Raw genomic sequence first — 16,617 nt, forward strand, 5'->3', positions numbered from 1 at the left:
CATTCACATAAGACACCGTGGCTTTTCAGGTAGCCAAAAATCTCAGATAGGAGTAGATGCGACTAAAATTTTTCCTTGCCTCAAGGTTACTTAAAGAGCATAAAATGGAAGATGAGGATCTGATAAGCTTTACACTACACTAGAACAGAAAGGAAAGAGATTTGCTGCGTGTTTCTACTCTTTCAGGTGCCCAGGACAAAAAGTCAAAATCAAATACCTTCCTTGAATTCAAATTCCCACTTAGGTGAGAAACATGGATACCTTTTCCATGTCTAAGGCTATGTTTTAACCTGGGGAAGTGATCAAGAGCTTAGCATTGGCAGTTGGAAACGTCTCTTCTTCCCCCTTTTCTTATTTATCACTAGATTCTCTCTAATTTGCTCATGTCCACCATTCATATTTCATATTTCTAGCTACTCTGCTCTTTCCTGGCTGCTGGTCTTGAAATGCAGCTGAAAGCAGATTTACTGATCAACCAAACCACGGAGAATAATATCTAGGTTTTCTGAAGACTGATCTAAGTGCCACTTCTATGGTTTCCCCCCAAATACTTAACAATTGACTTCTTCTCAGCCTCCCATTTGCTTTCTAAAATGTTTCTTGAAGTGGCACAACCATTTTGGGAGGGGGAACTAAGACCAAAAAAAAAAGGGGGGGGCTCTCTAATCTGGAGGATTACATGTATTCTCAGGTCTAGGGCCTCATTCTGCTTGTGGTGCAGTGGTTAGACTGCCGTACTGCCATGGTGGTGCAGTGGTTAGAGTGCAGTACTGCAGGCTACTTCTGCTGCCTGCCAGCTGCCTGCAATTTGGCAGTTCAAATCTCACCAGGCTCAAGGTTGACTCAGCCTTCCATCCTTCCGAGGTGGGTAAAACAAGGACCCAGACTGTTGGGGGCAATAGGCTGCCTCTGTAAACTGCTTAGAGAGGGCTGTAAAAGCACTGTGAAGTGATATATAAGTCTATGTGCTGTTGCTATTGCTACTGTTCTTCCAATGGCAAGAATATGTAACCCTCTAGCAGTGTTTCTCAACCTGAACAAGGTTGTTTAAGGTGTCTGGACGTCAACTCCCAGGATTCTCAATCCAGTACGGCCGCCGCTAAGAATGCTAGCAATTAGAAGTCTACACGAATCAAAGTAGACCAGGATGGTGCCTTAGCCTCTAGCATCTACGACTAAGGAAACGGAGAAAAATTACTGTGACTGCTTTGTATTTCGACATCCTTTCCCTTGCCTCTACATATTCTTCAAATTTTTAAGGGACGTTTATTTTAGGTGGTAAACCATTTTCATGCTCAGGAACCTAAGTGTCAAAATTGTATGGGAGGTCTGTTTCATTTGCAAATATGTGCACTTATGAACTTTGCTTTCCCACTCTGATACATTTACAATTGTCAAATTTCCCAGCCAAATTGATTTTAAGGTATCCTGGATAGCTATTCTTGGGAAATATAATATCTGGAGAGGAAATTATACGGATGCATTAAAAAGAAATTTCCTTCATTTTCTTAAACAGTATTACCTTAGCCATCTTTGGCTGAAGGAAGGCTCTGTTGTGATCTGCCAGCGTCCTGCGAAGCTGGCAGCAGAGTCGGACAGTGAGGAGGTTGGGGAGGAACATGGGCCAGTCCTGGAGTCTGGGGAAGGCTCGGGCGAGGGCTCTGCGTAAGAGGCAAAGATGGGGCCAGGGCTATCTGGGAGTTATGTGATGCCTCCGGAGCCTCCAGAGTCGGACATCAGCAAGGCAGAGGAACAGGGGGAGTCTGTTCCCAGTGCGTGCATGCGCAGAGCTGCCAGAAGGCAAGAACAGTTAAGACAAAAGGGCGACTTGGGAGTAGGGCTTGGAGATGATTGGCCCCTCCCATAAGACATAAAGGAGGAGCAAAGGCACGTGAGCCTTTGTAGGAAGCAACTTTGTTCGTTCTGGTCAATTTAAATTCTGAAGCTCCGTTTTGACTCTGTGCTCCGTGTGGTCTTGCAAAGCTAATTGCCAATTAGGTCTTTGGCAGGTGTGTCAAGGGAGATAAAGGTGAGTGCTTATCAGCCTTATCCCAAAGGACTGTGGCAGACTTCTGTCGGACTCTTTACAAAATATTTGTGACTCATTACGGGCTGTGAATGAACAGAATTCACAGCTGTTGAAGTAAAAAGAGGGTTTTTGGGACTAATCATGTGCTTTTTACTGACTCAGGAACCCTAGATTAGAATAGGCTCTATCTCCAAATACATAATTCATCTGCAAGCGTAGTCTCTTCCACCGGATTATAGTCATCTTGGTTTGAAATAGCGTAGTAAACTATTTGACCCTGGAGATGACGCCTGTCCTTTCTTGGTTCCTTTAAGCGTCACAATTTTGCTGACGTGCATTTTGGAAACATACTTTTGACTCTTCCATTCGGTCAACAGTTCTTTCTGCATCTCTGCAGGCAGTTCAGAAAATGTTTTGGGGTCTACAGAAGGAGGAAGGGCCACTTTTGATCCTTGGCTCGAATGATTTTGGGAAGAGCCTTCTCCGTGGGGGTTTTGCCTTTTTAGTGGGGGTTCTTCATTTGTGGGTGCGATGCCAGAAGATGCTAGAGTTCTAGTACTTTGACCAAGGTCTCCAGAATGTAAGGAAATGGAGCTTATTTTGGCTTTCGGATGGCACGGTGGTTTTGCCCCTAGTTCAGACACTCCAGTTTCTGTGGAATTCCTAACCTTCTTTTGGCTAGAGATTATTTCCTCCTTAATGTCACTTGGAAGCTGGTTGAACACATCGTAATCTATTCCAGCAGGAAGTAATGAACTTGGGCATTGAAGATCACTTGCTGTAGGCAGACAAGGAGTGTGGAGCTGAGATTGGACACATCTTGTGTTTCTCCCTCCTGATAAAACATCACTGTCTTCCCCTTGATATTCCATCCTCGAGTTTTCGGAGTTTCTGTCTTCTGTTGTCTATATAGCAAAAGAGAACTCTTTTAAACTACATACAAGAGAGAATCGTTCTACAATCAGATCATCATCTCCTTTTGACAACCCCATAATCCCTTGCAGGGTGGAGTCTGGGCAACTGAATGGAGCTGAGACGGGTGAAATGCTCCCGGTTCGGACCGGATCGCCCGATCCGGTAGCGATGGCGGCGGGTGGTTCAGAGAACCGGTAGCAAAAATCCCTGCGTCCCGTCCCCCCATGCTCATCTGAGTCGCACGATCATCCGAGGCTTTTTTTTTTTTTACTTTTAAAAGCATTTTTTCTACCTCTTCCGACAAAAAAATGCTTTTAAAAGTAAAAAAAAAAAAGCCTCGGATGATTGCATAGCTCAGCTGGGATCCTCAGAGGCTTTTCAAAGCATTTTTTTCTGTAATCTCTTGGCCGAAGAGGTGGTTTAAAAAATGCTTTGAAAAGTCTCTGATGATCCCAGCTGAGTTACCTGATAAGCAGAGAGGCATTTTTTTTAAAAACCTCTCTGACGATCCCAGCTGAGTTGCCTAATCGGCAGAGAGGCTTTTCAAAGCATTTTTTAAAAAAAGCCTCTCTGAGGATCCCAACTGAGTTGCCTGATCGCCAGAGGCTTTTCAAAGCATTAGAAAAATTGCTTTGAAAAGTTAAAAAAAAAAAAAAGTTGGCCACGCCCACCCAGTCACATACCCCCCCAAGCCACGCCCACAGAACCGGTAGTAACACATTTTACATTTCACCCTTGAGCTGAGTGTTTACTGGCCGGATGCCCTTCCTGTCACCAATGCAGAGTTATATTCAGCAGACATGTCCAGAGAGAGAAGTATCTGCCTCTACCTAGGAACAAACTCACAGCCTTCTGATTGTGCGGCAAGAGCTCCACCTCTAGGCCACCGAACCACTCGTTGTTCTACAATGATATATGCATAATAAATTGTGGATCCCTCTCATAGTATCTGTATGTTTGAATATATGTATTCAGAGCCTTGATAGTACAGTGGTCTAAGCACCCTGTTATTAACACAGCTGCCTGCAATTACTGCTGGTTCGAATCTCTCCAAGGCTCAAGGTTGACTCAGCCTTCCATCCTTTCTAAGGTAGGTAAATTGAGGACCCAGTTGTGGGGGCAATAAGCTGACTTTGTATAAACATACAAAAGTATGAAGGCTATTGCTTAACGCATTGTAAGCCACCCTGAGTCTCCGGAGAAGGGCGGCATATAAATCAAATTTAAAAAAAAAATACTCTTGTATTTTTTTAATGCATATTAACCCAAAAGTGAGAAGGAACAGACATGAACATCTGTAAAAATGTCATGGACTAGAAGCAAACTAAACCATCCACCTCAGTTAATTCTGGGTGGAGACAGACAACCAAGCCTGAAAATAAATTTAGTTTATCCAATTATTACATAATGAGCCCTCATGGTAGCCTTCACTGTCATGGGATCCCCTTTGGCCACCTTCTAACGAAGGTCAATGGGGAAGCCAGATTCACTTAATGACCACGTTGCTAACTTAGGAACAGCAGTGATTCACTTAATAACTATGGCAAGTAAGGTCACAGAATGGGGCAAATTTCAAGAAGAGCCAGGTGTTCAAGGCCCTCTGCCATACCAGGAGGATAGAGGCCATTTTGGTTTCAGGGGAATCTCATTCCACAGAGGGAAGCTCTGTAATATCTACAGTAACCTTTGTGTCAGTGTTCCAAGTAATGCACCCATTGAAAGCAGAACTCCGAGGCAGGTAGATTCCTCAAAGAACAATTTATTGGGTACATCATATTGGCACAACTGGTGAAAACCGACTCTGAAAGTTCCTGCAGTTTCCACCTAATTAAAGAATGAAAGCTCCTCCTTCCCTCCAGGTCACCAGTCACACTGTCCAAGAGAGGTGCTGGCAGGTTGCTTGGTTATTCCACTCCTCCTCTTCTCAGCCACCTGTTGGAATGACCTTGGTTCCCACAAGAAAACTTTTTATTTTGATGTCAAAGCCGAGCTATCTAACTTTCCCCTTCCCTTTCTCCCCCTCTGCCTTGTGGCATGAAGGCGCAAAGATGGCATCAGCCAGGTTCGCTTCAGGGATGACACTTTGATTTACGAACACAGTTCGGATCAGAATTTCTATTACTACGCAAGGTGGTTGTTAAATGAATCACGTCTGATTTTATTACCTCTTTGGCCATGTCTATTAAGCAAAAGACCGCAGTGGTTCAGAGAATTCACACAGCTGTTAAGTGAATCTGGTTTCCTCACTGATTTGGCTTGTCAGAAGCCGACTGAGAAGGTTGCATATGGTGACCCTGGGGCATTGCAACCGCTGTAAATAACACGCTGGTTGCCGAGTGCCCGATACTTGATCATGTGACCGTGAGGATGCTGCAACAGTCACAAGTTTGAGGACCTGTTGTAAGTCACTATTTTCAGTGTTGTTGTAAACAAATGGTTGCAAGTCAAGGAGTCTAGGTATATTAAGAAGTGTCGAACTTACGTGAACAACTTTGCCGGAGCTTAAAGAAGGTGACGACTGACTTAAATAAAATTGAATAGACTCCTTGGAAGAAGCTGGTGGGTCCTTAAGATTGGAAAAGCAGATGTTCAGTAAGGTCAGGTGAAATGGAACCTCAACATTGATCATCTTTCGAAACAGTTTCATAAGAATGGAAACGAGGTGAGCCTTAACACTGGTGTCTCCTGGAAATAAATTAGGGAGGGGGAAAAAAAATCATGTAAGCAAACTCTTACTCAAGAAGAAAAAAAAAATCCAACTCTGGATAACAAAGAAATGGAGAAATGCAGAAATTGGTGGGGTTTTTAGGCATTGATGAAATTCCAAGAAAAGAATACCGTATTTTTCGGACTATAAGATGCATTGGTGTATACAGCGTACCACGATTTCAAAGAGGTAAATAAGGAAAAAAAAAAGGTATTGCCCTCCCCAGCCCCCAGAAACACTCTGCAGGCCTCCCAAACCCTCTGTGTGTCCCGTTTTTTGCAGAGGGTTTGGGAGGCCTGCAGAGTGCTCCTGGGGGCTGGGGAGGGCAAAAACGGTGTGCGCAGAGGATTTGGGAGGCCTGCAAAGTGCTCCTGGGGCCTGGGGTGGGCAAAAATGGTATGCACAGAGGGTTGGGAGGCCTGCAGAGTGCTCCTGGGGGCTGGGGAGGGCAAAAATGTAATGCATGGGGGGTTTGGGAGGCCAAAAACAGGCCCATTTTTCATAAAAATGGGGGCATTTTTGCCCTCGCAAGCCTCCAGGAGCATACTGCAGGCCTCCCAAAGCCTCTGTATGCCCTGCAGGACGCGCAGGGTGGGGCTTCGGGAGGCCAAAAATGGCTGTATTCAGTGTATAAGATGCACCAACATTTCCACCCTCTTTTAGGGGGGGAAAAAGTTTGTCTTATATTCCGAAAAGTACGGTATTTGTAGCTCAGGGTTGAAATGAGTGCCCTCTGAACTTGGTTGTTTTCTTGCTAGTGCACTGATGATGTTACCTAGTTTGGGTAATGTGATGTCTGTAAGCTCAGAGACCAACCATGCTCAAGAGACCCCCAAGGACTCCTCAATGGCGACATTAAAAGGCAAGAAATAGCTGGGACATCAACACTGTGAAACCAGCAAAGAACTCCAACCTGTAAGAATCGCCCTGGGAAGATGGTGACTAACAATGAATGCCTTTGAGTAGTGATTATTTCCAAGCTCCAAATGACTGGGAACTTGCTGGCACCTGACAAACTGAATTCTTGTTCTCCAAGCTTAAGGAGCTTAAGAATTGACATCCCTTAGCAAGCAAGCAGGCTGATCTAGTTTCCGTGAAGGAAAGTGTTCAGGTCGGCTGGAATTGAAAAGATGGGGAAGAAGACGTTGAAGGATGTCCATGGACAAAGAGACAGTGAACTTGAGAAGAAAGAAGCTGATCGACAGAGGCAAGGACAACAAGGAGGATTTGGGACAAGGCTTCATAAAATAAGGGAATGGACTTCCCAAAGTAGTATCTCACTCTTCCTTGGAGCACCAGCTGAAGATCTGGGGTGATGCATGAATGAGTAACCTGGAGATCTGCTTCAAATGGAGACTTGTTCAATGGGAAATCTACAACCCACTAGATATGATGGAGCTACAATTCCCAGAATTCCAAGACAATCGGGAGTTGCAATCCTAAGAAATTTGAAGGGGGCCAGTTAGAAAAGTTGATATACTTAGTCTAGGGCTGCATGTTATATGAATGAGCGAGAGTGTGTGTGTGGGGGGGGGAAGCAATGTATTCATGAACTCTCTTGGACATCGTCAAAGGAGGAAATTAAGGCCCATGAGACACAATTACCTGAACCGATCCTCTTGACCAAGTGAGAAGGAACTGGACATTGACGGCTCTCTCGATTAAACCATTTATTGGTAGCAGAATACTGACGGATGGTTAATCTGATGGTATGGGGCTTTCTGCCATCTTTGTACAACCTGTTGAAAACATGGAGCCATCAACAACCAACTGTGTCCACTGTTTCTACATTTCAGCCTGGCCTGGCTCAAGAAACGGAGAAGTATTCCCTCCCCATCTAAAAAGGTAATCTATGTCAAGCATTAATGCAAATTGGCAATTCACCAAGCATAACCTCCTAAATGAGCAATCTGTAGAAAGGGAGCAGTAGGAAAGATCATTAGATGGTGGAGCGGTGAATGAGCCACGGTGACGCAGTGGTTAGAATGCAGTATTACAGGCTAACTCTGTTCACATTGCCAGGAGTTTGATTCCTTCGATCCTGACCAGCTTAAGGTTGACTCAGCCTTCCATCCTTTCCAAGTTTGGTAAAATGAGAACCCAGATTGGCGGGGGACAGTGGTGGAATGCTGCCAGTTTAACAACTGGTTTGTTGCGCGTACGCCTAAGGCGTTTGCACACAGCGCTGAAAATGGAGCATTTAGAAGCTCAGCTGCTTACCTTCCAAGTCAGCAACGGTAAGTAGAACAGCGGGGGGGGGGATTCAGCTGTGCTGCGTGATTGAGATGAGCTACAAAGCAGGAAATAAAGGACAGGATAGAGCGGGGGCGGGTGGGCGGGGCCAACTGATTGTCGGTGCTGCCGGTTCGCCCAAACTGGTCTGAACCAGCTGAATACCACCTCTGGTGGGGGAAATATGCTAACTCTGTAAACCGCTTAGAGAGTGCTGTAAAGCACTGTGAAGTGGTATATAAGTCTAAGTGCTATTACTATTGCTTAATTCTGGCTTCCTTGAACTGGTAAATGCCGGGTATAATTCCCTGCCATCGTGGTCTGTGCCGTAGCTCAAGAAATATGGAGACAACTCCCACCCCAAGAACAGAAGGTTACATTGTTTTGAGGATTTTCAGGTGATCCTTTCTCATGTTCCTGCCAGGCCAACTGAGGTCAAGGATTACTACCCCACCAGAAGGAACCACTGGTGAGAAAAGTGTGTAAATCTGAAGTGTTTAATATGCAAATAACTAAAAAAGGGGCTGAATATTTACTTGTGATCTGATTGTGTCACTGTTCCACCCGTTTTATATATTCACACATTACACAATGCAGCCCCCCCGTTTCAAAATCTTGCTCAAGCCCCAAATATTGTGGAACTATTTAAGTTAAAATTACCTCTCCAGAAGATTAATGAGCAATTCTTCAATTTTCTTCTTAACGTCTGCTTCAGAAGAACACTTTTTAAAGGAGTCTTCATCACTGAGAGACTGCAGTATAGTGTTTAAAAATAAAACAATGAATATAATAATTTAGATCAGTAAATGCACAAACCACATAAAGAACAGGCATTCATGTATTTGTAAATTCGGAGTGACATCGAGCTGGCCACGCCTACCCTGGCCATGTCCACCCTGCCCTCCCCCCCCCCCCCCCGAGGTCAAGCACAACCCTGATGTGGCCCTCAATGAAATCGAGTCTAGTCTAATTATTTTACTCTACTCTACATTACATACAACCCTGGTCTTTGCTGAATGAGAAATCAAGAAGCTGTAGTCTTCACATCTGGAAACCCCCAGTTTGCCTAGAATTCTCAGACCTAAAGGATAGGGCCATTCTTATCTTTAGATACTGCTTTCAGTTCTACCTGAGGAGCTCCTGATGGAACGACCGGAGAATGGTCTTCCCCACAACTGAGCTTCTGGATGAGATGCGCAGTTGGAATTCCCAGTTCTTTTCCCAGAATCTCAGTGGAACAGTCTTGGAGGTCTTGCACAGTGCAGAGCCCAAGATTCAGGAGGCGCTTTGCTGTTTGAAAGCCAATCCCTGCACAAGAAAGAGAGTTTACTACAGCAGCTTATCAGACAAATCACCCTCACAGGGGCTCAAATGAAGTTCATATCGAACCGCAAGGCTCCTGCTCTCTTCTTTCACCTATATGCATCAGTGGTGGGTTGCCCCTGGTTCGCACTGGTTCTATAGAACCGGTAGTAAAACCGGCGGGAGGCCCCGCCCACTGACCCTGATGTCATGAAAACGCTTCTGCGCATGTGCAGAAGAGCGCAGCCCCATTGTGAACCGGTAGTAAAGGTAAGTAGAACCCACCCATGATATGCATGTATCAAAGCCAAAGTAAGTTTGTTTGTTTCCCCATTTTACTTGGTATTGTCTTTTTTTTAATTATAATATCTTTATTAGGTTTTAATAGCAATCGCACTCGTACTTATATACCGCTTCATAGTGCTTTACGGCCCATCTCTAAGCAGTTTACAAAATATTGCCCCCAACAATCTGGATTCTCATTTTACCAATCTCGGAAGGATGGAAGGCTGAGTCAACCTTGAGCCTGGTGAGAATCCAACTGCTGGCAGTCGGCAGAATTAGCCTGCAATACTGCCTTCTAACCACTGCGCTACCATGGCTCAATGGCTTTCATGCCTGAAGTGGGACTTAAGACATCATACATTAAAATACAAACGAACAAGAAGGGGAAAGGGAGCGACAAAACAAGTTAACAAAATACATCAAACAAGTATAATAAAAATGACCTCCAACTTTCTTTTAGCACAGAGAAATTAACAATACAATCACCTCTCTCTAAATTGAAAGAAAGCATACCAATCCATAAAATATCTTAAAATGCACATATTAAAGCCCAGTATTCATTAAATGTTCTTATTTTAATTTCATCTAGAACAGGGGTGTCAAACTCAATTTCACTGAAGGCCGCATCAGTGTTGTGTTTGACCTCGGAGGGGGGGAGGGGGCGTGGCCAGCTCGACGTCACTCGTGTCGGGGTTGCCTGTAGTGGCCCGAGCTCTCTGCCAGTGATAATGAGCTGCTGAGCTCCATTTTCGGATGCAACTGTCGGAGGGTAAATCAGCCCTGTACTCCCCCTGGGGTAATTGCACTTAATTAGAGGAGGATGGATCTTGTTTTCCATGCTGTATACTTTAAAGAAAGAAAACCCAAAATATATTCTAATAAGGATTTTATTAAAAAAATAGAAAAACTACCTAACTACTTTTTACCGGCAGCTGATCTCACAGACGAACAAAAAAAGTATAGATCAGGAAGTTAGGAAAGAAAGAATGTAGACATGCGCAGTAGCTCAAAATTTCACAAAACTGGTCTTATCTCTGTTGCTATAGATACGTGATAAAAGTTCTCTGGCAGGCTACCGTAACGCTCAGAATGGACGCTCGGCTGACAAACACATAACGCAGTGACAGCAACAGTCTCCTGCAACCCTCTGCCAGCGAAAACAGAGCTCCGTTTTCTCTGGCAGAGGCATGTAATCAGAGGCTGATCCTTCACTATTTCCAGGGCGGCCCTGTGGGCCAGATCTAAATACCCCGTCGGCCGGATCTGGCCCCTGGGCCTTGAGTTTGACATCCCTGATCTAGAATATAGTAATATATCAAATGTAAATAAGCCTATATTGAAAAAGCTACAATATTTCTCAAGTCAAGTCCAATCTTATCTTCAAAACTCAAGGTCAGCTCACCTGGTATTTTCCTGATGTGATCGAGGCTGGCCATCAGATTCTGCCGGTTCTCAGGCAGAAGAACGGTCTGCTGATTTGGTTTAAAGGTCCCAGAGACCAGCTTGGAGAGGACTTTATTGGTGGCCACTCCTGCGCAGCCTGTAAGCCCTAGCCTGCTGCACATGGCATCTCTCATCTCCCCTGCAATCTGAGATCCCACAGCCAGTCTTACATGCATCGGGTCATGGAAATCAACAGCTGGGTAGGAAAGAGGGGAGAAAAATCTTAAGAGATCGCCGGGCAGATTTATCCTTACTAATCGTTTTGACCCAATAACGATAAACCATTTACTCGCAAGTAAAACAACCCCCTTTTTATAACAGGGCAGTGACAATCTTTTATTCACATGGATAAACAAAAAAAAAATCAAACATAATTTGTCCCAACAAACTTGGGTTTAGCCAATTGTTTGCTGTATACTAGAAACAAACGGTTGTCTGTGACAACCGGCCTCTCCCAATCCCCTCCTATTTATTTCCCAGCCAGGGAGGGTTAGCTAGCGTCTACGTTTGTCTTTCCCTGAGAGCCGGCTTATTGTTTTCCTTTGCTCTCCTCTCCTTTCCTCCCTACGCATACGCACATCTGGATTGGGCCCCATCTGTTCCTCCCCCTCACTCACCTCAGGCCCTCAGAGCCTTCCAAAAGCTCCGAAGCTGGCCTAGTCCCTCCCTCAATCTCCTCGTCTGGCTCTGCTGCTACCGTAGCTCTGCTGGGCCACATCACCAATAAAGGAGAATTTTTGTAGTTCAGGGTTGAAATGAGGGGTCCTTGGTGCTCTCTGAGCTTGCTTGTTTTCTTGCAGACACCTCCCCCTCCACACACAAACAGACAAATCACCAGAATGAAAACGGACAGCAAGCAGCACTCCTTACTAGCACTGATGAGTTAGGTAATGAAATATCTGCAAGAAAACAAGCAAACTCAAGAGAGCACCAAGGACCCCTCAGATTCATCCTTCTTATGGAGCCCTCCAAGACACTGCATGTTAAAAGAAAAACCTTTCACTCTGCCAGGATACCAACTGTGGGAAATGGACAATACAAGTGACATGCTTCAAAGCACTGATCATTGTCTATTGAAACACAATATGAATTAGAAATGGGGCCATCGATTCCCAGAAGTCTGATTTCCATATCCCCGGTCTTTGCTGAGTGGGAAATCAAGAAGCTGTAGCTTTCACAGTAAGCCCCAGTTAGAATGGAATGGAATGGAATGGAATGGAATGGAATGGAGTGGAGTGGAGTGGAGTGGAGTGGAGTGGAGTGGAGTGGAGTGGAGTGGAGTGGAATGGAATGGAATGGAATGGAATGGAATGGAATGGAATAGAATAGAATAGAATAGAATAGAATAGAATAGAATAGAATAGAATAGAATAGAATAGAACAGAACAGAACAGAACAGAACAGAACAGAACAGAACAGAATTCCTTATTGGCCAAGTGTGATTGGACACACAAGGAATTTGTCTTGGTGCATATGCTCTCGGAGTACATAAAAGAAAAGATACATTCGTCAAGAATCATAAGGTACAACACTTAATGATAGTCATAGGGAAACAGTCAATATAAATCTTAAGGATACCAGCAACAAGGTTACAGTCATACAGTCATAAGTGGGAGGAGATGGGTGATAGGAACTAGGAGAAGATTAATAGTAAGGCAGACTTAGTAATTAGTTTGACAGTGTTGAGGGAATTATTTGTTTAGCAGAGTGAGGGCGTTCAGGAAAAAACTGTCCTTGTGTCTACTTGTTCTGGTGTGCAGTGCTCTATAGCGTCGTTTTGAGGGTAGGAGTTGAAACAGTTTATGTCCAGAGTGTGAGGGGTCTGTAGATATTTTCACAGCCCTCTTTTTGACTTGTGCAGTATACAGGCCCTCAATGGAAGGCAGGTCGGTTTTTCTGCAGTTCTTTTTTTTTTTTTTTGAATAATTTTTATTAAACATTTTTTCAAAAAACAAAAAAGACTCTTTAAACAATAGTTTCTTTCCAATAGTTTCGCAACGGTTAAACATTTCTTACTTATCCATTTTTTCTCCCTTATTTCAATGTATCCTTTATACACACAAGTCTAATATTGATTCATTTACATCTATACATATAAATAACAGTGTACACAATTTCATGTCTACAAAGTGCATTTTTTTTCTGTTTCCTCTGTTTTTTCTGCAGTTCTAATTATCCTCTGAAGTCTGCGTCTGTCTTGTTGGGTTGCAAGGACCCATCATAACTCAATTTTTCAGGGCCACTGTAACTTTGAATGGTTGCTAAATGAGTGATTGTAAGTCAAGCACTATCTGTATACAGAGTCCTTGACTTACGACCACGATTGAGCGCAACATTTCTGTTGTTAAGCGAGACATTTGTTAAGTGAGTCTTGCCCCATTTTACGACCTTTCTTGCGTTAGTTGTTAAGTGAATCACTGCAGTTGATAAGTCAATAACCCAGTTGGTAAGTGAATTCCTCATTGACTTTGCGTGTCCGAAGGTCGCAAAAGGGGATCACATGACTTTTGGGACACAGCAACGGTCACAAATATGAACCAGCTGCCAAGCATCTGAATTTTGATCATCTGATCATGGGGATGCTACAAACGTCTCAACCAGTGATGGTATTCAACCGGTTCTATCCGGTTTGGGTGAACTGGTAGCAGCGGTGGCGGGAGGCTCCGCCCACCCGTCCGGATGTAATCACGTCCCGTTTTTGACTCTCTGCGCATGCGCGGAAGGTCCTGAGTATTTGTGGAGGTGGCGCATACTAGCGAAGTGAGCACACACACGTTCACATTTGCGAACCAGTAGCGAAGGTAAGTGAATGCCACCCCTGGTCGTAACTGTGAAAACTGATCAGAAGTCGCTTTTTTTCAGTGCCGTTGTAACTTTGAACGGTCACTAAATGAACTGTTTTAAGTCGAGGACTACCTGTATTTATATGTCAAGCTTGAATGTCATTCTATGTTGCAAATGTCCTTTGTGCTATCAACATAGCGTTATTATGGGATCTCCTGGTGCAAGTATGATATTGTGGTTAAAAAAAAAAAAATACTTACTCTGATTATTATATACATGACCAGAAACAGAGATTTTAGGAAGTGTTGTTTTTTTCCACTCTATCAGTCTTTTTTCGACCAATTCAGTGATATCCACAAAATTCTCATCAAATCCGAGCCTTTCTACCAGTGGAGTAAATGTTTTTAACAATTCTGTAAATGTTAAAAGAAGAATATACATAATTGTTAATATGCAGTACTGGCTTAAAAGAGTTAATCTTTTAAATATAGAAAATGTCCATATTATTCTTCCAATTACCCTGTTTCCCCAAAAATAAGACATCCCCTGATAATAAGCCCAATTGTGCTTTTGAGCGCCTGCGCTAAAATAAGCCCCCCCAAAAAAATAAATTCTCCCTGAAAATAATTAAACGCATGCGCAGCCAATCCCGGCCATTTCCTCTGGTTAGAGTTAGGGAGACAGAGCTGGAAATCAGGTAAAACAGCCAGAGGAGCCCCGTCTTGCTCCATGCGCCCCAAAATAAGACCTCCCCAAAAATAAAGCCAAGTGCTTATTTCAGGGTTCAAAAAAATATAAGTCAGGGTCAACATTTCTTTCTTTTTTTTTTTTTTTTTAAAATAGTTTTTATTGAATATAAATATTAAAAAAGACATACGTAACATATACACAACGAACATTTATACAACATATACACAAAAAGAATATAATTTCTTCTTAAGCATTTTTTCAGAGTGACGTTCTACAATTCTACTTATAATATATTCCTTCACCTTTCTGTAATCTAATAATATTTTTATTACATATATATGTATCAATCGGTAATATATCCCCTATATTTTTTGTATATTTCTAATTTTTAACCAATTATACCAACTATTCCATATTTTATAATAGTCTGATTCTTCTTTTTCTTGTAGTTCTTTGGTTAACCTATCCATTTCAGCGCATTCTAAAATTTTCCCTATTACTTCTGTTTCACTTGGTATTTTTTCTTGTTTCCAATTTCTTGCGTAGATTATTCTTGCAGCAGTTAATATGTGAATTGTAAGATATTTAATATCCTTAGGGTATGATTTGTTAAATATTCCTAATAAAAATGTTTCTGGTTCTTTTTCAATCTGTGTTTTTGTTATTTGTTCCAACCATTTTTTGATGTTAGACCAAAATTTTTTTGCTGCCGGGCATGTCCACCATAAATGATAGAAAGTCCCTTGTGCCTTTTTGCACTTCCAACAAATTGGGCTATTTTTAGGTTGTATTTTTGCCAATCTGGTTGGAGACATATGCCACCGATAAAACATTTTCAGTTGGTTTTCCTTGTACGCCGTTGCTTTCATTAACTTTAGGTTTTCCTGCCAAAACTTTTCCCATTTTTCCAAAGGTATTGTGTGTTTGATATTTTGAGCCCACTTAATCATCGTTTCTTTGACTGTCTCTTCTTCCAATTTATAGCGTAGGAGAAATTTATAAATTCTACTAATTAATTTATTTTCTGAATCTAATATAATTTTATCTATTTCTTGTTTTTGATTGTAAATTTCATATGTTTTTATATGCTCTCTATATTTAGATTGTATTTGAGTGTAAGTCCACCAGTCTATTCCTCTGTGTAAATCTGTCTCCAATTGTTGTTTTGTCTTTAGTTTGCCTTGATAGTCAATTATATCTTTATATCTAATTATTTTTGTCTTATCTGTTAAATTTGGGTGTCTAATTGATTCCGCCGGTGCTAGCCAATTTGGTATCTTCATATAATGTTGTTTTTTAATTTTAAGCCAAATTTGTAATAGTGAGTTCCTTATTGTATGTGTTTTAAAATATGAATGTGTTTTGTATTTCTCATCCCACATAAAGGAGTGCCAGCCAGTTTGAAGTTCGTGTCCCTCAATTGTTAAAGTTCTAGAGTCCTTTAATTCTATCCAATCTTTGACCCACGATAGTACTGCTGCTTGGTAGTATATCTCCCAGTCAGGGAGTGCAGCTCCTCCTCTATCTTTTGTATCCTGAAGCAGTTTAAATTTTATTCGTGGCCTTTTCCCTTGCCAAATAAATTTAGATGTTATTTTATTCAGCTTTTCAAAAAACGGTTTATCTATTTTAATTGGGGTGACCTGAAACAAATATAGAAATTTAGGTAATATAATCATTTTGATAGCCGAAATTCTTCCTAGGAATGAAATGTGTAAATTTTCCCATTTTTCTAAATCTTTCTTTGTTTGTTCTAGTAATTTATCATAATTATTTTCTTTAATTGCTGATGTTCTTGTGGATAAGCAGATTCCTAGATATTTTATTTTTTTTGTTGTTTGAATTTGTATATTATCTATCAAATCTTTTGTTTGGATTTCCGTAAGGTTTTTAACAATTAGCTTCGATTTATTTTTATTAATTTTTAGTCCAGCCACTTCTCCAAATTCTTCTATTTTTTGAAACAAATTAGGTATAGATTCCATAGGATTTTCTGTCAAAAACACTAAGTCATCAGCAAAGGCTTGAACTTTGTATTCTTCTCTATTAATCCTTAAACCTTCAATTCCTTGATCTTCTCTAATTTTTTTCAACAGGGTTTCCAATGATAGAATATATAGTAAGGGGGAAAGTGGACAGCCTTGTCTAACTCCTTTTGTTATATTAAATTTGTCTGTTATATCATCATTCATAATTATCCTTGCTGATTGCTTGGTATAGATTTCTGCTA

The 16,617-nt window shown here is 42.0% G+C and overlaps 1 protein-coding gene across 2 annotated transcripts in view; it reads right to left on the bottom strand.

Moving 5' to 3' along the window:
- Positions 1 to 2,169: 2,169 nt before the first annotated feature.
- POLI (DNA polymerase iota) overlaps positions 2,170 to 16,617 on the bottom strand; it is a 30,105-nt gene continuing 15,657 nt past the window's right edge. Inside the window, exons 4-10 of one of the 2 annotated variants that reach the window (XM_070935985.1) lie at positions 13,958 to 14,110; positions 10,873 to 11,109; positions 9,013 to 9,191; positions 8,544 to 8,635; positions 7,257 to 7,390; positions 5,427 to 5,629; positions 2,170 to 2,934 (exon numbers count right to left, since the gene is read on the bottom strand). In XM_070935985.1, the coding sequence (XP_070792086.1) occupies positions 2,269 to 2,934; positions 5,427 to 5,629; positions 7,257 to 7,390; positions 8,544 to 8,635; positions 9,013 to 9,191; positions 10,873 to 11,109; positions 13,958 to 14,110 (1,664 nt within the window). In that variant the 3' untranslated portion in view covers positions 2,170 to 2,268. The remainder of the gene's footprint in view (positions 2,935 to 5,426; positions 5,630 to 7,256; positions 7,391 to 8,543; positions 8,636 to 9,012; positions 9,192 to 10,872; positions 11,110 to 13,957; positions 14,111 to 16,617) is intronic. The other variant, XM_070935986.1, reaches the window with a different exon arrangement.

This window comes from Pituophis catenifer, unplaced genomic scaffold (assembly GCF_029215685.1).
Source record: "Pituophis catenifer annectens isolate HBS135680 unplaced genomic scaffold, rPitCat1.0.hap2 SCAF_2, whole genome shotgun sequence".
NCBI classification, from domain to species: Eukaryota; Metazoa; Chordata; class Lepidosauria; order Squamata; family Colubridae; genus Pituophis; species Pituophis catenifer.